The sequence below is a fragment of the Carya illinoinensis genome, chromosome 5 (genome assembly GCF_018687715.1).
Source record: "Carya illinoinensis cultivar Pawnee chromosome 5, C.illinoinensisPawnee_v1, whole genome shotgun sequence".
NCBI lineage: Eukaryota > Viridiplantae > Streptophyta > Magnoliopsida > Fagales > Juglandaceae > Carya > Carya illinoinensis.
In genome coordinates this window covers 13,120,301-13,144,598 of record NC_056756.1, presented here as the reverse complement: position 1 = coordinate 13,144,598, position 24,298 = coordinate 13,120,301, and the positions used below count along the sequence as shown (strand labels likewise).

General features: G+C 37.9%; 1 protein-coding gene across 1 annotated transcript; it reads right to left on the bottom strand.

Annotated features, from left to right (window-relative positions):
• Positions 1 to 12,951: 12,951 nt before the first annotated feature.
• Positions 12,952 to 23,548, bottom strand: LOC122310971 (phosphoenolpyruvate carboxylase 4-like). The gene is made up of 20 exons (XM_043125275.1): positions 23,259 to 23,548; positions 22,675 to 22,838; positions 22,268 to 22,382; positions 21,805 to 21,882; positions 21,631 to 21,699; positions 21,336 to 21,414; positions 21,161 to 21,237; positions 20,966 to 21,061; positions 19,375 to 19,516; positions 18,128 to 18,259; positions 17,676 to 17,749; positions 17,267 to 17,509; positions 17,045 to 17,170; positions 16,826 to 16,927; positions 16,604 to 16,750; positions 16,181 to 16,279; positions 16,005 to 16,093; positions 14,835 to 14,961; positions 14,542 to 14,748; positions 12,952 to 13,996 (listed from the first exon to the last, which is right to left on the bottom strand). The coding sequence occupies exons 1-20, from the start codon at positions 23,412 to 23,414 to the stop codon at positions 13,172 to 13,174; spliced, it is 3,147 nt and encodes a 1,048-aa protein (XP_042981209.1). The 5' UTR covers positions 23,415 to 23,548; the 3' UTR covers positions 12,952 to 13,171.
• Positions 23,549 to 24,298: the final 750 nt, after the last annotated feature.

Below are 24,298 nucleotides of genomic sequence, written 5' to 3'. Positions count from 1 at the left end.
CATAATGCATGCACTCTACTGAATTATTTGTACAGAGTGTTTACTTATGAAGAAAATCAAATGTAGTCATCTGGTCTCTGAATTAGTAATTTAGTCAAACAAGCCACGTACAGCAGAGCAAACTAGCTCGATACCATTATAATAAACAGCCTAGAGAAAATATATGTTGTTGCTTGCTGCAAGATCCAAGTGTATAACTTGCTTATCACTACAATTGGCATCTATAAAAGTCCATGGCTGAAAAGGGTAACCAAATTAACCAATTGGTTACCCTTTTCAATATCAATTATGTTATGGTTTTAAATTTTGGATGGCAAGCAACCAGAAAAGTAAAGTAAATCGATTCATATAATAGGAGACAAAATATTCATTCCACTAACAAAAAAATACATATTTGCAAACGGGTGTGTACTTGTAACACCCCCGCTCCCCACAGTTAAGAAATATGTCATTTTTATTTTTAAAAAATCATGGAAGCCAGAATCCTACTATTTAACCTAACTTAAAAATATTTTTTTTTTCTAAAGGAAGCACCTAATACAAAGATTCCTTATAACCTAAGAGTCATTTTATATTAAAATACTAAAATCATAAATGATAATACGTAGAAGCATTTATTAAAATTTTTCAAAATGTGTCAAAAAAATCATAACTTAAAATCTCTGCATATGATCTAGGCTATTATCATGTCTCCCTTGACTAAGTCTCATTCTGCAGCTCTACCTTCATAAATATTCTGACTTGAGGTGGTTTAAAAACATAAAAATAAATTAAAATGAGTCGATGACTCAGTAATAAACTCATCATAACGTAAATATATTTAACATAATGTTTTCATAAAATATTTCATAATGAGAATTAAAATCACGATTGTTCATAAATATGTTGATTACATGCATGACTTATCTAAATTAATTGACTTTTCTGGCTAATCTGAATTATCTAATTATTTAGATTGGCCAACATACTTAACCATGTGTGTAAGATTGTACCCCAGTCCCACATCCTATGACCATAAGGGAACTGTTCATTTGATCTGATAAAATATTATGGTAGACCACGCTTGAGTATGTGGCTTGCACATCCATCCTGCTGCATTGGTTTCATGCATCTGAATGGTCATATGATTAATCCAATCTTTATCTTACACTTGATTTTATGAAATTTTATGTGTCTTATGCAGCGCGAGATGCATGAGATCCATAATACATACATAACTATAATATTCAAAATGAAATATGATGAATAATGTACTTGCAAATATATATCATGACATGCATGGTACATAAACACTAGCTTCCAAAGAACTAGTTTTAATAATAATATATATAACTAGCTAACGTGTACTAATCTTAATTTATGATCAAACTACTTACCTCGTATTGTTAATCCAATATTTCTAACATGAAATCGATCACGTGAACTTGGAGGCCAGATAGAGAAAACATGAAAGATGTTGTAAGAGAAATGAGGCAATCGACTATTGGCGTGGTGAACGTGGGACACACACGTCGCTGGACTGGGTATCTTGGGTTCGGATGCTGCACTTACAAAAGTTTATAGTTTTTTCCAAATAACAAATAGAATGAAGATATTTATAGAGAGATTTGGGAGATGGTGTCGATGAGTTCGAATTCGAGTTAGACTCAATCGTGATCATTTAAGAAAAGAGTTTGAATTTAAAAATATGATCTAGTAGTTCATTCAATATAGGATTGGCAATGACTGAGACTGTGTAAGAGACTTTAATCAATGATGATTTTAAATTGAAATAATTTCTAATGGCCAATTTTTAAATTCTGAAACAAATCTAACTTGTTCAATAATAAATGGAATTTAACCTAATTATTGAACCTAATTAAAACTCATAATTAATCTCAATATCGCTCGTGGGCTTATCCAATATGACCTATTAAATATAATTTATACCTAATAAAAATTATCAATATTCTGACCTTTGAATTATTGGTTTGGATCATTACAGTAAGACACCCTACACACTACTAACATATCAGATTGAAAAATTTTTAGATTCAAAATTTTAAGTTTCCCATCCGACTTGCGTTTGACTTTAAGAACCCATTTGTTCCCAATAGTCTTACGCCCTGTCAGTAGATCAACCAGATCCCAGACCTGGTTAGTCTTCATAGACTCAATTTCATCATTAAGAACTTTCATCCACTCATCTTTAGTAGAAGATGAGAGAGCCTCATGAATTGTCCTAGGCTCATCATCATCATGCGGAGCTACCATAAAAGCTTCCCCTTCAAACTCAAAACGACGACGGGGAATACTTTCACGTGTGCTTCTACGCGGCTGAGGTTGTTGTGATTGATTGACAAGTGGTGTGCTCCCATTCGGATTTAAGTCCCTTTTATCATTTGTAGGAGCTTGAAGAATTTCTTCCTCATTCTCAACTAAATTCCTTGGAGCACTTTCCTCTTGTTCCACAATTTCATGAAGTTCTAAACTCCTATCAACCTCACCTCTACTTGGAAATTTATTTTCAATGAAGTCCACATCTCGTGATTCAATCTCAATTACACTTCCATCAGTTTGTTCACCTATTAACACATACCCTTTAGAGTGTTCTGAGTACCTTATGAAGGTACACTTCTTCCCTCTAGGGCCTAATTTTCCATACTTATGAGAAAGATCATGAACAAAACTCGTTGAACCCCATGACAGCAAGTTACTCAAATTGGGTTTCTCGCCAGTCTATAGTTCATATGGAGTGGAAGTTACTGATTTGGAGGGCACTCGGTTAAGAATGTAGGCAGCAGTCAAAAGTGCATCCCCCCAAAAAGAAATTGGTAGGTTTGCTTGCGCCATCATTGACCTAACCATCTCAAACAGTGTTCGATTTCTCCTTTCTGCCACGTCATTTTGCTGCAGCGTACTTGGCATCGTTAACTGTCTTTTGATTCTTTTTTCATCACAGAGCCTTTTAAATTGCTCAGAGAGATATTCTTGTCCTCGGTCAGTTCTTAGAGTTTTTAAACTCTTATCTAACTGATTCTCGACCATTCTTAGATATCGCCTAAAACATTCAAGTGCTTCAAACTTATGGAAAATTAAGTAGACATGACCGTAACATGAAAAATCATCTATAAAAGTGATGAAGTAGACACCTTCGTGTCTTTCCCTCACACTCATTGGACCACAGATGTCTGAGTGGACTAATTGCAGTGGAAAAGACGCCCTAGTGGCTTTTCCAAATGGTTTTCTCTTAGTTTTTCCCATTAGACAATATTCACACGTGCGCAAGATGACCTTAGCGAGATTGCCTATCAGGCCTTCTCTAGCTAATCGAGTCATTCTATCTTGCCCTATATGGCCAAGCCCAGCATGCCATGTGTATGAATCTAAATTATCAATAGATGAAAAAAGAAAAATAATAGATTCATTTATATTAGAATAAACCAAATCTAATATCATAAAACCGTCTTGAAGAAAAGCATTGCCATAAAACATATGGCCCAAATGAAAGGAAACATAATTGTTTTAAAAAACAATCCGAAAACTAAGTTTTAATAGAGTAACAACTGAAAGTAAGTTTCGTCTAATCTCGGGAGCGTATAGCACATTATGGAGGAAAAGAGTGCTACCACTCCGCAAGTCCAACTTGTAGGTACCAAGTCTCAGTACCTCCACACTAGCTCCATTCCCCACCTTGATATCATGGCTCCTAGTTGGAATCCGGCGATACTCCATAAATCCGACTCTATCTTACGCTATGTGCTCGGTCGCTCCTGAATCAACAGTCCACAAAGAATAGGAGTCAACAACATCACATGGCTAGTTACAAAAAACAATGTGAGAAAAGTCAGAGTGTACCTTCTTCGGCTCAGTGCAGTCACGAGCAAAGTGGCCAATCTTTCCGCAGTTGAAGCACTCTAATTTTGACTTGTTTTTCCCGCGCTTGCCCTTCTTGATACGCTGAGAAATTCCTGACACTTTTTTAATTTGTCCAGCAGCTACTCCATTCTTAGACTTCTTGTGCTTAGGCGTTGATGCCTTGCGCGAACCAGCATTAGCCACATAGGCTATATGATTGGGCTTAGCAGCCTCTAGGCGCTCAGCCTCCAATTCCAAGTGACGCGAGACATCATCAAAGTCTTTAATATTCTCATTATGCGTCAGGTTCTAGCTCATATTCTCCCAAGAATTCGGTAATGATCTTATCACTGCCTGTACTTACTGTTCATCTGTCAAGTTATTTCCTGCCGACCTAAGTTTGCGGATCATAGTTGACATAGCCCTAAGATGCTGCTTCATCGTGTGGTCAGAGTGCATCTTATAGGAGTCAAACCTCATGGTTAATTCACGCAACCTAGTGGCTGAAGTTCCACCAAACTTCAACTTCAAAGCCTCCCACATGCTTTGGGCAGTGTCATAGACCTCAAACTTACACATTAAATCATTGTGCATGCTGCTTAACATTATTATGCGCGCGCACCGATTTTTCTTAGCCCATTGGGTATAGGCTTGTTGATCTATCTTGTGTTGTTCCGAGTTCCCTTCCTCGGGCATAGTAAGGGTGTGAGATAATACCTCCAAGACTTCTTGCTCATCTAAGACATAATGGATCTTGCGATGCCATATGTCATAGTTTTCCCCATCTAATTTCTCCCATTTGTTTAAGTTGGCAACAATATTATTGGATGTTATTTCACTACAATACACAAAGAAGGGATATTACTCACACACCTAAGAAATCTGCCGAGTCCTTTCAAGTTAGAAAAAGAATAATTTAGACATGTCGCAAGATCGAAAAATCGCTAAACTTCATAATCATCTCTTGCGCCACAATATCCAAGTATTAAATTTCTAACTTAATTCCCGTGTAAATTTAAAAAAAAAAAACTAAATATGGAAGAATTTATCATCATAAATCTCAACTATACTCTCACTATCTTAAATAGTCATTTAGGCCTAGTCACATGTAAAGACATAACCTACTAAAACTGCAGTAACCTTTTGGGCCAGTCTACAAAGACAACTACCCAGACCATAGCAACCTGTTAGGCCAGTCTACAAAGACAGCCAGACTACAGCAACCTGTTGGGCCAGTCTACAAAGATGGTTCATATGATACCATTACAGTCCATTTTTCTTGTTCCATCAGTGCATTTACAGTTCTTACTGGGGCCACTGTAGTCTTTTTGGCTATACAATGCATTTACAGTTCTTATTGGGGTCACCATGGTCTTTTGGCTATACAGTACATTTACAGTTTTTACTGAGGTCACTGTAATTCTTTCAGCCTATCATTCACACGGACAATTCTTTTTTTTTTTTTGAAAAGAGACTTGTATTGATATCTATGTCACCATAGTTTGAATACAAGGTGGGATGTGTACAAAAGTAGTGGTCTGACCACTGATTCTAAAAGCATCCCTACTCAAGGCATGAGCAACTACATTGGTTGCCCTTACAACATGCCTTACTGACCACGATCTGAACGTGTTGAGAATTTCTTTGGTGTCTGCTACAATCTGGCCTACATAATTGAGAGTATTTGACTTAGCTTTTAGGCCTTCCACCACCAGCAAGGAGTCCCCCTCCAGAACAACATCCCGATGGCCAAGAGATTTACAGAACAAAACAGCCTGTTGGACTGCAAAGGCTTCTGCCATGTGGGGATCAAGGAACAAATCTTGCTCCATACGCAGCGTTGCCAGTACCCTGCTGTTCCAGTCACGTAGTATAACCCCTACTCCCACTTTGCATGCAACTTTATCTACTGAAGCATCCCAATTTACCTTAATTTTGCCTTGAGAGGGAGCCTCCCACGCCTGGTTGATTTGTTGCTTCAGCACCCCTGCCCTCTTGCTCACTGACAGCTTCTGTAAATCTTCCACCAGTTGCTTTGATTGGCTTACTACTGCAGAAGGATGAGTGAGGTGCCCCTGGAAGATTACTTCGTTTCTTCTTTTCCATATGTTCCAAGCAGTTACAGCAAAAGTTTGAAGTTCTTTTGTCTCCTTTGATTCCACTAAGCCCTCAAGTTTCTCTACCAAAGAAAAGGAACCTATACTGGCCTTTTGAAACTTCCTACTGCTCATAGACCATACATCCCTTGCTGAGGGACATTCCCACAGTACATGTTCAATGGTCTCAGATGGTTGGGAACATATAGGGCAAGCTGAGTCTTCCATCACTTTCCTTACCTTTAGATTAGCGCGAGTAGGAAGTGCATTTAGACAAGCCCTCCACAGGAAAACTTTGGTGGCATTTGGAATGTTTAAACTCCATAGACTAGACCACGGGCCTTGTTGTGTACTTGCTTTTGATGTCTGACCCATAAGTCGATCTTCCAGTTCATTCTTTAAATGGTAAGCTGATTTGACTGTAAAGTAGCCCGAAGTTGTACACCTCCAATACCAACTGTCTGGCTTGGACAATATGCTGATAGGGATTTTCAGAATAGCCTCAGCCTCCTTTTTGGAAAACATGGTGGTTACTAGGTCTCTCTTCCACTGAGAAGTATTTTCATCAATCAGCACAGATACTTTGGTACTCGCATGTAGGAATCTAAGTGACTCTTGAGGCTTGTAGGTAGTAAGAATGGGGAGCCACTTGTCCTTCCATATCTCAGTTGATTTACCATTCCCTATTCTACACATCATCCCTTCCAACAATAACGGTCTGGCTGCCATGAAACTTTGCCACACAAAGGAAGAATTGTGTCCTTTTTTTGCCGTGAGGAACTTACCATTTGGAAAATACTTTACCTTCAAAACTTGTGCTGCTAATGAACAGGGATTAGTGACTAGCTTCCAGCCTTGCTTGGCTAGCAGAGCTAAGTTAAAATTTGAGAAATCTCTTAAACCGAGTCCCCCATTGCTCTTACCCTTCTTCATCTGGTTCCAGCTGACCCAATTTATTTTTGCTTCCTGATGCTGTTGCCCCTATCAGTAATTTCTAACTAGCTTGCTAAGTTCTTGCACTAAACTCTTAGGAAGCCTGAAGATGCCCATGTTGTATGCTGGTATGGCTTGGATGACTGCTTTAATAAGTACCTCTTTACCAGCTTGAGACAGAAATTTATTCTTCCAGTTAGAAATTTTGGCTTGCACTTTGTCAATCAAACCTCTGAAAGATTGGCTCCTGTACCTACCAACTAAGGCTGGTAACCCGAGATATTTTTCATACACATTGGATCCCCTTATCCCTGCTATGCTTAGGATAATTTCTTTGGTTTCCTCTCGGGTGTTTGAATTGAAGAAAATGGAGGTTTTCTCTTTGTTTAGCCTTTGACCAGAAGCATTTTCATATTTTTCCAGCAAGAAATAGAGGTTGCTCCATTCAATGGAGTTGGCTTTGCAAAAAAGGATGCTGTCATCCGCGAAAAACAAATGGTTTATGGATAATCTTGATTTTCTGATAGGTAGGCCAGTAATGATCCTGTCACTCTCAGCTTGATTCAACATACTGCTTAAAACTTCAGCACACATGATGAATAAATAAGGGGATAATGGGTCCCCTTGCCTTAAACCCCTTGATGGAACAAATTTTTCTTGAGCTTCCCCATTAATGATGATTGAATATGAGACTGTTTCTACACATTTCATTAGTAGGTCGACCCAATGCTGACCAAATCCCATCTTTTTCAGGACTTCCCTCAGAAAAAGCCACTCTATCCTGTCATATGTCTTACTCATATCAAGCTTGAGTGCCATATAGCCTTCTTTTCCTTTTAGTCTTGATTTCATTGTGTGTAGAGCCTCATACAACACTATTATGTTGTCTGTGATCTGTCTGTTTGGAACAAAGGCAGTCTGTGTAAGGGATATGAGGCCTAGTAGCACTGCCTTTAGCCGATTAGCTATTGTCTTTGCAATGATTTTGTAAAAAACATTGCAGAGACTAATAGGCCTGTAATCTGCTACCTGCAGGGGGTTTGCTTTCTTGGGGATAAGGGCAATAAATGTTTCATTCAACCCCTTCGACCACTTGCTATCATTCAGAGCTGAGAGGGCTGCTTCTGTAATTCTTGGGCCCACTATCGACCAATGATCTTGGAAAAATGCTGCTGGAAAACCATCTGGTCCCGGGGAACCCAAAGGGTTCATACTGAAAATAGCCTCCCTAACCTCCACCTCTGTAAATTCCTGGTCAAGCACTTCTGTCATTTCAGTGTTAATTTTGCAAGGTAGAGATTCCAAGCAATCTTGAATGTTGTTTGGTAATGAAGAGGTGAAGATTGTTTTGAAATGATTTTGTATCTCTCCACTTATACCCTCCTTACTAGTTACCTCCTGCCCTGCCTCATTTCTAATCTTGGAGATAGAGTTGTACTTTCTCCTTTGATTTGCACACTTGTGAAAAAAAGAAGTGTTTCTGTCACCTTCCTTAAGCCAACTCTGTTTTGCTCTTTGTTTCCACATTGTATTTTCCTCATCCAGTAACTGGTCCACTTCCTTCTGAATGGCTCTGATTTCTTCATAGTTCTGGCCTTCATTTTGTTCTTTTAGATGATTAAGCAGCTTAGACTTTGACTGTAGGGCAGCTTTGTCCTTCTTGTGCTGGTCTTTGCTCCACTTCTTTAGACAGAATTTGCAGTTTCTCAATTTTTGCAAAGTGCTGTCAATACTGACCATGTACCCTCGGCTATCCTCCCAGGAACGTTTGATTTGTGCTTCACATCCTTCCTTTGTTCTCCATTTAGCTTCATATCTGAATATTCTTTTTTCTCTTGGCCTATAATTCTGTGTTTTCAAGGATATCAATAGAGGCTTATGGTCTGATGAATAAGTACCTAGGTGCTGCACTGAGTGGTCCTCGAAATTGTCAATCCAGGAGGAGTTCCCAAGTACTCTATCAAGTCTCTCCTTGGTGAAATTGCTCCCCTCTCTATTATTAGCCCATGTATACTTATCCCCCTGAAAACCTAAGTCATTTAGCTCACACTGTGCCAGAGTTTGTCTGAAATCCCTAACTTGCTTATATGGTCTTATAGCTGCCCCATATTTTTCACTTAAGCAAGTTATTTCATTAAAATCACCAAAGCACAACCACGGGACTTGAGGTGCTGGCTTTAAAGCTTTAAGAATTTGCCAAGTTTCAGCTCTCTTAGCTGTAATAGGGTGGCCATAGAACCCCGTTAGAAGCCATGACTTATCAGCATTTGGCAGTTTTACATAAGCTGAAATGTGCCAGTTGGTATATGTATCCACCTTCACCTCTAAACTTGAATTCCACAGAAGGCCTAAACCACCACTTCGTCCAACACTCTTTACAGCAAAACAGTGATCAAAACCCATTTTAACTCTAATTGTTTCCAACTTTTCACTAGAGCTCTTGGTTTCTATAAGAAAAACCATGTGTGGGGACTTAGTCTTCACCAGTTGGAGAAGCTCATGAATTGTCCGGGGGTTCCCAAGCCCCCGGCAATTCCAACTTAGGCAGATCATTTGGATAGGTGGGGCTGTTGAACAGCCACCACCTCTGGTTCATTGATTGGTTGCAGATCATTTGTTACCACAATTTTTTGTTTCTTTGATAATCTGTTTCTGGATCTAGTCTCAGTTCCATAGGTTGCCCTTTTGAGATTCAGGGAGTAGGAAGGTATGAGTTGTTGGTTGGTTATGTCAGTTAGGATGGGAACTTGTTCCCTAGCTTTCCTTTTCCACTTTGTACCCTCTCTAGTTGCACTTCCACTTTGCCGTGATACTATTTCCTTGAAAAGGACAGGGTTGTTTGTCTTACAGTTACTAGAAGTGTTTGGTTGTGTATTAGGCTCTACACACATAACACTATCTTGTAAGTGGAAAGGTGAGACTTGGTCAGTGTTCCTTACCTGTGTCAGAGGGCTTGAGGAGAGGTGGGGTAGCTCTTTTCTTTTGGTTTCTGAGTTTTCAGGCTGAGAGAGACCCTCGTGAGTCTTGGCTTTACAGCTGGCTTCTATTTCTGAACTGTTCCATGACTGGTCAGCCTGACATGTCAGGGTAAGGCTTCTTCCATGCTTCTGAACGCCATCTGCAGTGTTCTGACTGGTAGCTTCCCCCTCTGCACCTAAGCTGGACCATGCTGAGTTGTCCTTCTGGGCCTCTGCTGCATTTGGTTTCACCGAAGAGGACTTGTCTTGTGAGGACTGTTCCGATGATCCACCATACTTCTTAGTTGAGAAAATCTGTGAAGGAGCTTGAGAGGCTCGCATCCATTGACCATATTGATCCTGGGATTGCTTAGGTGTGATTTGCCTTGAGCACTTGCCTCCCATGTGCATGAGTTGCCCACATTTGAAGCAGAAATGTGGGAGGTGTTCATACTTGAAATAAATCCAGAACTGTTTTCCTCTCACATTGATCATCCTTCCTCGAGGGAGGGGTTTATATATGTCGACATCCACCTTGATTCTGAGGTGCCTCCCCCATCCACAACCCTGATCTGTTTCGACTTTGTGAACCTTACCAATCACTGAACCCAGTTTTCCTCCTTGTTCTGCATCCATTACTGCGAATGGAACATTATGTAACTGTACCCAGAATGGTTCAGTTTTGAAGATAATCTCGTTTGGGGCCAGGTCACCTTCAAAAACCTTCAAACATATAAGGTGCCGGTCGAAAGACCATGGTCTATCTTGTAGCACCTTCCTCTTATCTGAGAGCAGTTGGTATTCTATTAGAAACTTGTTGAATCATATTTCCTTGAAAGTGATCCAACCTTCCAAATTCCACACCTTAGCCATTGTGGTCTTGAAAGCCTCTCGGTTAACACTTCTGTCATTCAGGTTGAGGGCAAAGAGGCAGTGACTTCCTCTCTGTTTTATGGACTGGATTGCCTCCTCTAGCAGGACCAGTTCTTGTTGCTCCTCTTCGGTTAGGTTCAGGGAGCTCCATATCGATGCTAGCTCGTCGTCCATTAGTCTATATCGAGAAGTAACGAAACACAAGAAAACGATCACCTCTCTATGAACTATCGTTCAAGAGACAGTAGCTTTGTCAAAAGACAAAGCAGGAAACCTCTACCTTACGGAGAGGACCACCTGGCCTATCAGCTGATTAATTTCTCAGTACTAGCATTCCCCAATGGCCGGTCACTTCACACGGACAATTCTAACTAAGACTATTTAGTGGAATTTTCTATTTTATCACTAAAAGAAATAAAGAATAATGCCTAAACATTCAAGTCTAACATTCATAGATGATAAAATAATCATATTTCTACATGTTCGATACACACATACATGTTATCACATTTAATCTAAAAAATTAAATAAAAGATCACATGTATTATAACATTATGGAAAAAAATAGCATGAAAATAACCAAATATTCACATGTAATCACATTTAATCTACAACATTAAATAAAAGATCATATGTAATATAACAATATATCTAAGCATATATTAAATCATGCCAAAAAAAAAAATATTTGTTTTCTTTTTATTTTTATTATTATTATTATTATTTAACAAAACAAAAACTATTATAAAAACATTTAAAACCCCACCTAAACCAAAAGATATTTGCAGCCCAATGGTGCGCCCATCTCCTTAGTTAGTAGGAGGTCTTGGGTTCAAAACCCATTGAGCCATTTTATTCTTTCACTTTGTTTTCTTAAAAAATAAAAATAAAAATCGAAAAACACTGGGCCGAAAGGCCCAGCCCCCTTTTTTTTTTTAACCCAAAACACATTATGCCATAGGGCCCAAGCCCATGCAGGAAAATAGATGACTTAAGTCATCTTCTTCCTCGAGCAGTTACTGTTCACGTGAACAGTAACTACAAAACTAGCAAAAAGCAGCCATCGTTTAAGGAGGTCACCGGAAATAGCTTCTAGAGGAAGCTGGGTTCTACCGCAACACCTAGGTGATGCTAGCAGCACCCCTTTGGTGCGCGCAACACCAACCTGGTGCGCACAGCACCGCTGTGGTGCCCCCACGTTGCTCCGTGCACCGTGGGCTCCTACCGGTGCGTGCTGCACCTTGGTGCATGCAGCACCATTACAGGGGTGCTGTGCAGCACCCTTTGGTGCACGCTGCACCACCTGGTTCAAGTGGTGCGTGCTGCACCACCGAATGCAGAGGTGGTGCCTTTTGCACCACCATGTGTGGGTGGTGAGCGTAGCACCCTTTGGTGTGCGCTGCACCCCAACGCATAAAGGTGGTGTGCGCTACACCACCGTGTGTGGTGGTGAGCACAACGGTGCTGCACAGCGGCTTATCTCAAACAGGAAAAAAAAAATTTTAAAACATTGCAGCACCACATGTGCGCGAACAATAAAAAAAATAAAATAGCACAATCACAGTTTACATGCAAATGCAAGAGAGAAACTGGAAGCAATTATAAAAGTTCTGATACCAATGTTAGAAAGCACAGTAAAAAAATACCTCAAACTCAACTTATAAAGTTGCTCTACAAGTTTCTCTAGATCGACAAATCTCAAGAGTTTCCATTTAGTAATAAAGCGTACTACGTAGTGTAAAACTAGAGTAATGCTTTAACAAATCCACAACCTAAATACTATTTTAAGAGAGAAAAAAAGAAAACTTTTTTTACTAATTCAGATGATTACTAAGAATCAAAAGAGACACGACTAGCCTTTAAGGCCAACCTTAATCTGCCATTTAATTGGCAAACACGCATGGTTTTAAGCCATGCGTTATAACCAGGTAACGAAAGCCATGCATTACGCAGGGGAGGGGTCTACCCCACGTGGACGCCCCTCCATTTAACAAGAACGAAGTCCTCAATTTGGATCGATGCTATCAAGTCGTTAACAATTTAACTCTCGTGCGCGTATGAAGAGAGTGATGAATTACAGGTTACACACTGTTTCTAATACAGACCCGTCTTCACTGTTTAGAGTTGCAGTTTTTTTTTTTTTTTTTTTTTTTTTTTTTTTTTTCTCCCTAGCATTGCAATATACATAAAATCATACGACTAATTAAGGCACTAAATAATCGGACCTATATTCTCCAATCCGCAGCCAGGTCTCCTTTGGTGACCAACAGAGTAATTATTATATTGCTAGTACTAAAACAAACATGGATATCTAGCATAATCCAGTGAATACAAGTCTTTCAGCAAAACCTAAATATCCCACATACAGATATGATGATGTTTGATTGTCATCAAGCAACAGCCCCATTCGCATAAAACTACATAGAAAAAAAAAAGGGTGAGAGTTTCAGTCATGTTTAATCCCCAAGACTTTGCTTAACCTGTGTTCCTCATTCCAGCTGCAATTCCATTTATGGTGATAAGCAATGCATCTCTGAGTTTGTGGTTATCATCATCACATCTCAACCTCTTTAGTATCTCCACTTGCAACATGTTCATAGGATTGAGATAGGGAAGTCTGCTCTCTATCAGCCTCCTCAAGCTCCGATTATTCTCAGAAAGTTTTTCGTGCCCACTAACCACCAGAACGTTCTTCTCTGCTGTCAAGAGCTCCCCCCTTAATTTGGAACCAAGTTCTTGCCTACTCTTTGAGACAAGGACTTCATCATAGTGCTTGGCAATGGGTATATCTGCCTTCCCTAGAACCATCTCTATAAGGTCTATGGTGGATTGAAAGAAAGGCCATTCTTTGTACATTGCTTTTAGGTCATCAGTATGTCCCTTCTCGCAAACACCCTGTAGACCTGCTCCTACTCCAAGCCAAGCCGGAAGAACGAACCTGGTTTGGGTCCATGCAAAGACCCAAGGTATGGCACGAAGGTGTCCAATTCCAGTAGAGCTCTTTCTTCTCGTAGGACGGCTTCCTATGTTAAGGAAGCCAAGCTCAGCTTGAGGTGTAGCCTCGTGGAAGTAGGAAAGGAATTCTGGATTTTCATAGACAACACTCCTGTAATTCTGGCAACTGATTTTTGAGATCTCTTCCATGAGATTTCGCCATTTCTCTTCTCGGGGTGGGAGTGGAGGACGTAGAGTTGCAAGCAGCACAGCTGTTGTGTGTATCTCCAGCTGTCTAACAGCTGTCTGTGGTAGCCCAAACTTTGCCTGTACCATTTCTCCTTGCTCAGTTGACCGAAGAGTGCCCTGCAAATTCCATAGGCCAGGTCATAGAGATTATTGTCAAAGTTTTAGAAGTTTTTTCTATGATTTATTAGCCATTGGGTCCAAGGCTATGAGCTTTGAGTTAAGTACTCAATTTGAAGCAAAACTTACTAATAAAACTAAATGCAAAATTCACAAAAATTGAAAATCGTATCAAAGTTCTAAACCAAGTACACCACAGATATTAGGAGCTCTAAATTATTTTTGTTCTTGGTAGTTAATAAATATTTATGGGAAGTAAAATCCAAATAATAATAAAAACCAAAATATTTTACACTGGTTCTAGTTTAGACATTAATTGAACTAAAACACTACAGAATAAAAAATTTCCAAGTTTGAAATAGAAGTAAAAAATGTATCCAAGCAAACTAGTTACTAGACAACCAAGTATAGAATCTCACATGGTGACTCAATATTTTTAAGTTGATTGGAACATCTATAGTCAAGATATATACCACTGTTAATTGAAGAACAAAGAACAAAAAAACTATAAGAGTACCAAGATCTAAATTTAAAAGATCGCTCACCATCACAGAGCCAGGTGGTTGGGATTGAATGGCAAGATACGTCGGGCCACCACCACGACCAATACTCCCTCCACGCCCATGAAATAGAGTAACTTTAATACCATATTCATTGGATGCAGCCACAACATCTTCTTGGGCTTTGTAAAGTTCCCATGCAGCAGTAAAACGCCCAGCATCTTTACCAGAATCAGAGTATCCAACCATAACCTGGCCACAATAATTTCCTATGCTCCTCAAAGATTCATGGGAAATTTCAGAAATTAATCCTAAAATCAGACATATAGAAAAAATACCTCTTGATGGCCATTATGGCTTTTTATGATGTGCTCTCGATACCAATCAATTGATAATAATCTCCTGATCACCGCTCCAGCTCCTCTCAAGTCCTTCACAGTTTCAAATAGAGGAACCACTCGAAGCCTATTCAGAATGTACATGAACCTTATGAGAATAACTGTTGCAAGTTCAGAATAAACTAGGGGTGGCAATTTGTTACACGACCCGTTAACCCAACACAAACACGACACGATAATAGCGGGTTAGGGTTTAGTCTTAATGGGTTCGGGTCAAAACGGGTTGACCCGTTAAGACACGATTGCTTAACGGGTTGACAATGGGTCAACCCGTTTTGACACGTTATAACTCGTTATGACACGTTAAGAAAGTTAAAATTACAATTATACCCTTCTACCTAAAAGTAAAATTGTTAGAATTTTAATTTCAATATTTTTATTGTTTAGATTGTAATTTTGGACTTGTAGTTAGTTTTATAATTTTTATAGATATTGTGATTTTAACATTTATAGAAAATTATGTTAAATTTAATCAAGTTAAGCAGGTTAATTTTATGCATATTCAACTCATTTACATAAACAGTTTGAAACAGGTTGTATTGTTTTGTGTCAACCTATTTAGTAATATTCACTAATGGGTCAAAACGGGTTGACACGACACGACACGTTATGTTAATGGGTCGTGTTAGGGTTTGAGGTTTTGACACGATAAGCTTAACGGGTCGGGTTAGGGTTTACCTATATAGTATAATATATATGCTTTGACACAACACGAACACAACCCGTTAACACGATTTGACACCCCTAGAATAAACAGCACTTATCGTGACCCAGAGACATAATAAAACGTTTGAACAAACTATACAACATAGATTTAATCCTTGCTACTCATCTTCTAATCATTTTATAATGGGATGATCAATTTGGCGTCTACACATAACATGCATATTGGGTGTGTTGTGCAGGTGCATTCACAAATCATCAAGAATGATAACACAAATGGAAACTATGATTCAATGTCCAAACTAGACTAATTTTCATAACAGAATGCAAAACAAAATTATAGAATTTGTTTAAAGGGGCTTCCAAATTTATCCCATAATTCTGATCAAACAAATTTAAAATTACAATTTAACAGGAGTTTAACAACATAGAGGGGTGCGGTCTTACGTTCCACCAGGACATGGTCTTCCTAATTCCCCACTAACAGCAAGTCTTGCATCTTTCTGCAAAAGCTCAACAGCAAGGACATCGCTTGCCTGGATTTACCCAAAAAAAAACTGTCAATTATATATTTTTTTATCATTGGACTTATACATCATAAAACTAGTAGCAATTGATCATACATTTGAAGCCATAGAAATCACATAGGCTCCAAGTGAATCACTTCCAAGCTCAGCAGCTACGCGAAAGGTGTCCAGGACTTCCTTAACATCAGGAGCAACCTGAAATACCCAAGTAAGAGTAGGTATAGAAATTCACCAAATGAAAACAATTGAATCATAAAAGCAACAAATGCTTTGCATCAATCCTAAAAACAAGACATTGTATGAAATCTCAAAAATCACATGAAACTGCAGGCAAATTTAGTGGAAAGCCAAGGCACGGAAAAAATTGGAATAGAGGAAAGATCAGTTTTTAAACAATGCTTCTGCTACAATTATCCATTTTCCTATTTTTTTCAAAAGAGGCACATTACTATTTTTTCCAATTCCACTTAGATTTTATTCTGCATAATCCATAAATGAAAAACTATCTGAATACCATACCTCAATACTTTGGGGAACTAGTGGCCTCTTCCCTTTCAGCTCTCTCGTTAAAAATTCCAGTTTCTTTCCTTCATCCCACTTACTGTATGTACCGATATCCAAATATCTGGTTATTGCATCTAGTGTATCAGCATGTCTACCAGATTCCTGGAACATTGCAAAGTTCATTTTTAACATAGACTACTAAGCAGAAACAGCTATAACCATAAACTCAAAGCACACCTGACGCAAGTCGAGCTTCATCAATACCATCCCAAAAGTAGCAACTCTTCGGATCAGGTCAGCAAGCCGACCATCAGCTAGCACCCCAGATCCACAAGATTGCTGCAAGATGGATTGTTTTACATCAATATTCATAAAACTAAAATGTCATCTTTGTTTAGAGAGAGAGAGAGGAGGGGGGGGGGGGGGGGGGGGGGGGGGGGGGGGGAGGGAGATTACCAAAGACTCATAACATAGGAGCAGTGGTTCCAATAATTGATTTGATGCTTCATAGTAGTCCCAAGGATCATATTCGCAAGGAAGATCTTCGAGAAGAAGCTCCAGACGCTTTTGTGTCTTCATGAGCTGAAGTACAGTGCATAACAATATTTTTGCATTTACTATCTCAAAATGAAATTTAACTTAACAGTTAGATAGAAGCTTCGCGTGAGTAAACCAAACCTTATCTTTTACATTCCCGAGAACAATTCTATAAGGAGCAATTCCAGGACCTTGAGAGACCCTAGGTTCTAAAAGCTTTTGGAAGCTGGACCTTCCTATCTGGGATTCTGCAAATAGTTTCCTTTGAGCAAGGAGTTGACTAGAGTTGAAAGAAGAAGACCGTGGCGTTACAGGTGACTGTGCAGAGCTAGAATTAGGTGAATTCCCATTTTGTAATGACACACGTAAATTCTGACGTAAATCCTGAAATGAAGAATCTGAATGAGAACACTGACCATCCTAGAAAAAGGGAAATGTACGACAGAGTGACTGTGATTGATTTCCACTATGAGACAGAGATTAGGGCAAAAAAATCTAAATCACCACGTAAATGCTCTGCAAATATATTAATATCCTAGAACTGGGTTACCTGACGATTCAGTGTCTTGTTATCAGTACTGGGAAATTCTACTCTGATGTACTGAGATTCACCATCATTGCATTCTACATGAACAATCATATAAGATGCCAACTCAACCAAACAATAAAATAAAACCTACCAATAGGATAAAGGATAATAATTATAAACCGAGTGAGTAAAAAAAAAATAGCATGTAGTTAAACAAAAATTGAATTTTTTTAGTCAAATTTTAAACTGGTATGATATCCAATCATAAATTATTCATTTCTGAAGTGCATTTCATAAGTACAATGGAAAGCATTACATTCAGGATTAAGGTGGCATTCAACTTGTAGAGACTTAACTGGGGGTGCTGAGCAAATGACGGGTATAACTCGAAAAGGAAGAACCTTGAGGATGGTCATTGAATTGTACACATAAAGAACTAAATGATTAATTTAACTAGATGCACCATTATTTACCAGTACAAGAGGGCAGATCTGCTCGAGCTGGAAGATGGGTTGGAATGGTTGGAGCTTGCTGGCCATGAAGCTTCGTTTGACTTCTGTTCAAAGATTGATTCCAAGTCTCATGCCGAACATCAGATGAGGTTTCTGAAAAGAAATTTGACAGACAAGTCACTGATGTGATTCACAAGTGTTGTTGCTAAAGAAAATGACAAGAAGATGATCTGCTGCTTGATGTGATATATACCCTTTCACTAACCATGTGATATATCTTTCACTAACCATGTGATAAGAAAGAATGTGATATATCTCAATCTTGATGCACGATAAAACAGCAATCGGAAGTGTACTGCATTGTGGGCTTTCTAAGGCATTTTCATCTTCATATAGTCAAATATTATCGAGATAAATGTTGCCATTAGTTGCTAAAAGCAATTATACAACAAAAAAACCTTTATGTTTGAGAAACCAATGTTTTTTTTTTTTAATCCTTCTTGGGCTGAACCACTTAATCATCAGCATCAGACAAGGTTTAAGGCTACAGATTGAAATTGGGTTTCCAATGGTCAATATTGCAATCAAACAAAGGGTTATTATGACTTAATCACCCTACAGAAATTTAGCAAGGGAAAAAGGCCAAATTTAATAACTAAATTCTCATAAATTTTAAGGCGGTTATAAACCAAATTGAAAAGGCCTCCCCCCCCCCCCCCCAAAAAAAAAAAAAACAGGTTCTCATTAAGTGAACAACAAAATATGGCAACCCAGGTGAGAGCTAATGCCTCATTACACTTTTTTGCACTTATAACTGAAAAGAATAAATAAATACAAGAATAACTGACATACAAATTCACCAGTATCCAATTCTCAATATATGGTTACTATCTTAATAAATCTTCATTCTTATGTACTAGACCTAATAAGTTATGTTTGTGACTCATCGTATCTCAAGACATGATTCTTGTCCCGAAGTTCTAATTTAATATTATGTTCGAAAAGATACTTCACAATAGCCAAATCATTACATCAATCAATATAGTTAGCCATTGAATTGAACAATTAAGTGAATGTACTTTTTTTATCAAATTTTGCCCAACTGGTTTGGCAATGATATTGAGAGTTTCTCATCTCTCAGAACAGGACATGTGTCTCCAAAATTGAACTCTAACCAGTGCACAATTCATATAAGGATGAAAGGACGAGCAATTACTACATCCATAAGTATAAAATCAGAACTTTAAGGGAACTTTGACATGCAAAACCTTCTTCCAGAATCTCATGCGCCAGTTTTAACAATCTATCACTGCACCGATTCATGGATAGTTCAAATCTGATGCTATCAGCTTCTCGAATGTAGAGGTCAATAGCCATCCACCTAGATAGGAGAGAGACATCTTTTGTGACCTGAAGCACCAGAAAGAAAAGTTTTTATATCATGTACTTCAGTAGCAAAAGCACAATGTAATTGATGTCAGTTTTAGTCAGACATCAAGGATAGGTTTGTAACGTAATCAGTACAATCAGATACTTTTAAAAGAAGTAATTCTTAAAAAGAACAACGCTTGAACAGTACCATTTAGAAATAGAGTAACAAAGAAAGCTTCCACTAACTTATGGAATTTTCAAGATATGAAAACTTCCCATATTGATGAAGAAGATTGGTTCTGACAGTGGGTGTTCACGTTTGAGCATGTCAATATTCATAATTTAAAAATAAAAATAAAAAATAAAAAATAAAAAGAAAGAAAAAAAAGGACAAAAACAAAAAAGGCAGCACACATACATACACCTTATATTGGAGGACTAAAGCAAAAGAATCATCGTTAGCACCACCTACATGTTTTAAAGCATGCAAAAACAATACAAAATCTTCCATTTTAATTGGATGAATGACTTCTTGATAGACAATGAAACAGAACCAGTTAGATATGAGGAAAAAGATCAAGAATGAAGTGAAGATCCTCATGAAGAACACAAGAACTGAAAATTTCAGAATTACACAAAGCAAATAGACAGTTCATATGCCAAGGATAAGAAAAATTATAAGTTTATTCCAGCCCTTAAAAAAAATTGTTCAAAAAGAAGGAAGCAAAAAAATAGAAGGAATAAAAATAAACTCTGCCCCCTCCAGCTACAGAGCATTTTACATTATTTTGCTCCTTAAACTACCAGAATGGACACATTTCATTTTCAAACTGCCAAAAAGTTGCAATATGCACCCTCCCTTAAGATCATGCGACATCTCTTATTTTTCCTCCATCTCCTCCGTCTTCTTGGTCAGATTTCAACTGCCAAGATCATGCTACATCACTTTTCCTTCATCCATCTTAATGGCCAAAATTGAACAAGGGTGCTATTTATCAACTTTTGGCTATTAGAAAGTATAATGTGCCAGTTTTTTTTTTTTTCGTGCAAAATGTAAAGAGCCTAGTAGATAGAAGGTGCAAAGTATATTTTTCTCGCACTACAAATCACTAGAGCCTATCCATTAAAATATATGGGACAATTAAGAAATTAATTTAGCGCCAAGGGTTTTCTTTTTACATATTCCTATTCAAAAACAATGACATACATGCCTTCTCAAGAATGTTTCTAGTGTTATTGAAACCATGATTCAACAGAACCTTACAGCAAATGTACAATCATTCAATTTGAATAATATATACTACACTAAATTCTAATTGAAGATTAGAAGAGTAAATTGTTTGTCATTGAACTGAGACCAATAATCAAGGTAACGATATAAGCTCATAGAAATCATTTCATAAATGAACAATTGTAAACACTTGAACATATCATCTCATACAAGGAGGAAAATTGCATTTCACAGAAGGACAATTGTAGACACCTTACCTTTGCTGTTACATTCGGGTTTCCATCTCTATCACCCCCCATCCAAGACCCAAATTTTATTGGTGTGCAAGTTAATGGAAGAGGCCTTCCAGTATGCTGTGAGGAAGAAGTAGAGTAAGAAAGGAAAGTTGCAAGGAAGAAAGTATGTGCATCCCCAAAGAATGCAACAGCTACCGGACGAGTTTGAAGACAAACCTTCTTCAAGGCATTGCTGACACGGCGTAGGTAATGAGGTACAGCTTTCCAAAGGGACTGCTCCACAATGTTCAAGCCTGAGATAATAAAATGAACAGGTGCAAATATGTGTCCACATTTCTACAGAGAAACAAAGCGTGGAGTATTTAACAATTCTTAACTTCCAGTAGTTTACCAGCCTTGGCTTCTTCAACGGGTGTGGGTTTGTAGCGCCTAAGCTCATCTGTCTGCCATATTGAAGTTATCTCTCTCACCTACAATAGCAAGATTGAATCTATGACTCACATGCCATATTTAAGTTCTCTCTCTTATCAAAAAACCAGATGGAATCTGTAAATCACATAAATACAAGAATTACACCAATTTCTTTCCACATTATCTTACAGATACACGAACAACCCCCAACCACCACTCTCACACACTTTACAGTGACTTTTTGGAGGGATGCCAGGCAGTTAGAAAAACAATACCAGATCTTCAATCAGCATTTCTCGATCTTCAAAAGCAAGATCAGATCGGTCATTGTAGTCTAAAAGATGCTGAAAGCAAAAGGCAAAGTTAGAATAAGAGAAAACTCACTGAAAAGATATTTAAGATATTATATTTCAACATATTAAATAGTGAAAATGCCATTAAAAACTTACAGCAATTCTAATGTGCTTGTATTGTAGAGTGCGACGATTAATTTGTGTGGGATGCGCAGTAAGAACAATTTCAACCTCCTGCGGTAACAATCATTCTAAAATAAAAATAAAAAATAAAAAAGCGAGAGAGCAAAAAGAAGAATGAGCATCTTATTAAACATCCGCACTTAAATCTTCAGTGTTGTATTCAGTTGCTCAAAGAAGTCGAAATCTTAGAGATATTATTATACAAAACCCGCCACAAAAGAAGCTCCACTTCGACAATTTTGCTTACTTGAGAGGTTAGTGGAGTTGTGCAGTTTTCAGACACCCAGATGACAGATTTTTTTTTTTTCCTTGCCGGGAAGGGGTGGGGGGTGGGGGGTGGGGAAGACAACGTACTTTCATTTTTAAAGTTTATCTGTTGCTCATCAACGCAATTAAGAAATTTAGAAAACTGGAAGCTTAAGAACTAACAGTAGACCTGCTTGCAAACAGTTTCATAAAGCTCATCTGGGGGAACTCCACCCTGCACCAGCTGATTAAAGATGTCGTCACAGGATTTTGAAAGAGGCACCACATTTCGTACCTTACGAACTCTGCACAAAGCAAAATATTGCCTTGAAGATTGATTTCGGAAGCCTTTCAAAACCAAATAATTTTTTTTTTCGGTAAACAAAATTTATTGAGCACCTTTCAAAACCAAATATTGAAAGTATATCGTGCCAATTTCTCAAAAGTAAATTAACAAATTCATCTAACAATTTAAGCAACCAAACGAATAAAAAAAGTTTGAAAACGACGCATTAACCACATCGGAAAGTTCATTCCTAACAAAAAATTTTGCTTAATAAAGTCTGAACTAGTAATCAATAACTATCCGATATATACCTGTGATGTGTTTCGGCAATACCCATCAAATTGAGATAATGGCTGAATGCGCGAGCGAGGGTCAAGGCTTCCTCCAATGTCATCTTCGATATCTCCGAAGCCAGCTGCTTCTCTAACAGCTCCGCCATGTCCTCGATCCCCGCCATCCTCATGTTGCAAGCACTCTAAACACGCAAACCCCCCATTTGAAATCATTTTGTCAATATCAAGTACCGTTTAATGCTCAATTTGTGGTTTCTAAGAAAACGTGAGGAAAGTAGGTTGACAAAACAAAACCCATTTGAAAACCTGAGAATTATTCTACAAATAACAATTCCACAACAATACTACTGAGCTTAGTAAAACTGTTTCAGTGGAGACTTTATATTTTTTCTTTCGATGCCAAAACAACATAAAAGTGTAAAATTCATTTCCTGCTTTGCTTTGCTTTCCTTTATTTATTTCCTCTGTTTTCTCAGCAGCTAAGCAGAAACTCAGAAAAATCCGGGAGGAAAAAACGACTTCACAAGCAATAAGATTCACAGAACTAGAGGAGCGACTGGTAGATAGAAACAAATACGGGATAATGGGCCAAGGCAGAGGACCTGAGCGAGAGTACGGTTCCTCTCGACTTTCTCCATGAATTTGCCTCCGACCTCGCGCTGCAAGACATCGTTGAGCAGACTTCCGAGCAACTTGCAGTCATCGTCGAAGTTCTGGAACGATATTTCCTCCGCTATGTCATCCGTGGTGTCCGTCATTGTCAAAGAAACAGTGCACAAAGATTCACAGGGAAGAAGAAGAAGAAGAAGAGCAGCAGCCTGTGTTTGTGTGCGTACGGGAGAAGTACTGTGGGGGCAGGGGCTTTCTTTTACCGAAAGAGGGCCCAATGTAGTTACTGACAAGTGGCGGTCACGACAGCAATAGTGGGGCAGTTATTGGTCTCATGGTGAGACCGAGCTTTTGAGAGCCCGTGAACCTGAGAGTTGTGGGTGACCGGGTGTTTCCGGGAAATGTGTTTGCTATGGAATTATACCGGTTATATTCTTTTGCTGCAGGGGCGAGATTCTTTCACGCGATGTGTTACAAGTGTCAAATTATAATTATTCAAATAGTAATTCCACGTACAATCAATAGAGTGGTAAAGTTTTGTACGTTAAATTTATTATTAAAAAATTAATATAAATTTTATATTTATTTAATTTTTTAAAATTAATTACCTAATATTTAAACTCACAATTATAATTATTATTTATTTTTTTAAATATATATTAAAAATAAATATTTTTTAACATGATTAAAATCTGATAACTTAAATGTGTAAATTATACGTATTCTTTAATATTAAAAAATAAATTTTTAATATAAAATTTAGATTTATCTTTTTTTAAATGAGGTGTGCGAGACATGTACGTTTTAGAAATATAAATATAATTTTTTTATAATTTTATTTTAAATATTTATTATAATTTAAATTAAGAACTATTTTAACTATAGACTGATTTTATAAAAATAGAATTATATAATTTAAAATGATTAGTCAAATTATAAAACTGATTTAAGATTTGAAATGAATTGGCAATCTTGAACCTTGCTTTTTTTTTAATTAAAACAAAAACTAAGACTAATGAATTATTCTTAAATT

What these genes read in the sequence shown, in the direction of transcription:
- LOC122310971 (XM_043125275.1), bottom strand. Translation starts at nt 23,414, where the DNA reads ATGACGGACACCACGGATGACATAGCGGAGGAAATATCGTTCCAGAAC. An exon ending in TCAGCAATGCCTTGAAGAAG is followed by an intron (nt 21,062 to 21,160) that starts GTTTGTCTTCAA and finishes TCTTCCTCACAG; the next exon opens with CATACTGGAAGGCCTCTTCC. An exon ending in ACCCGAATGTAACAGCAAAG is followed by an intron (nt 19,517 to 20,965) that starts GTAAGGTGTCTA and finishes CTGGTGCTTCAG; the next exon opens with GTCACAAAAGATGTCTCTCT.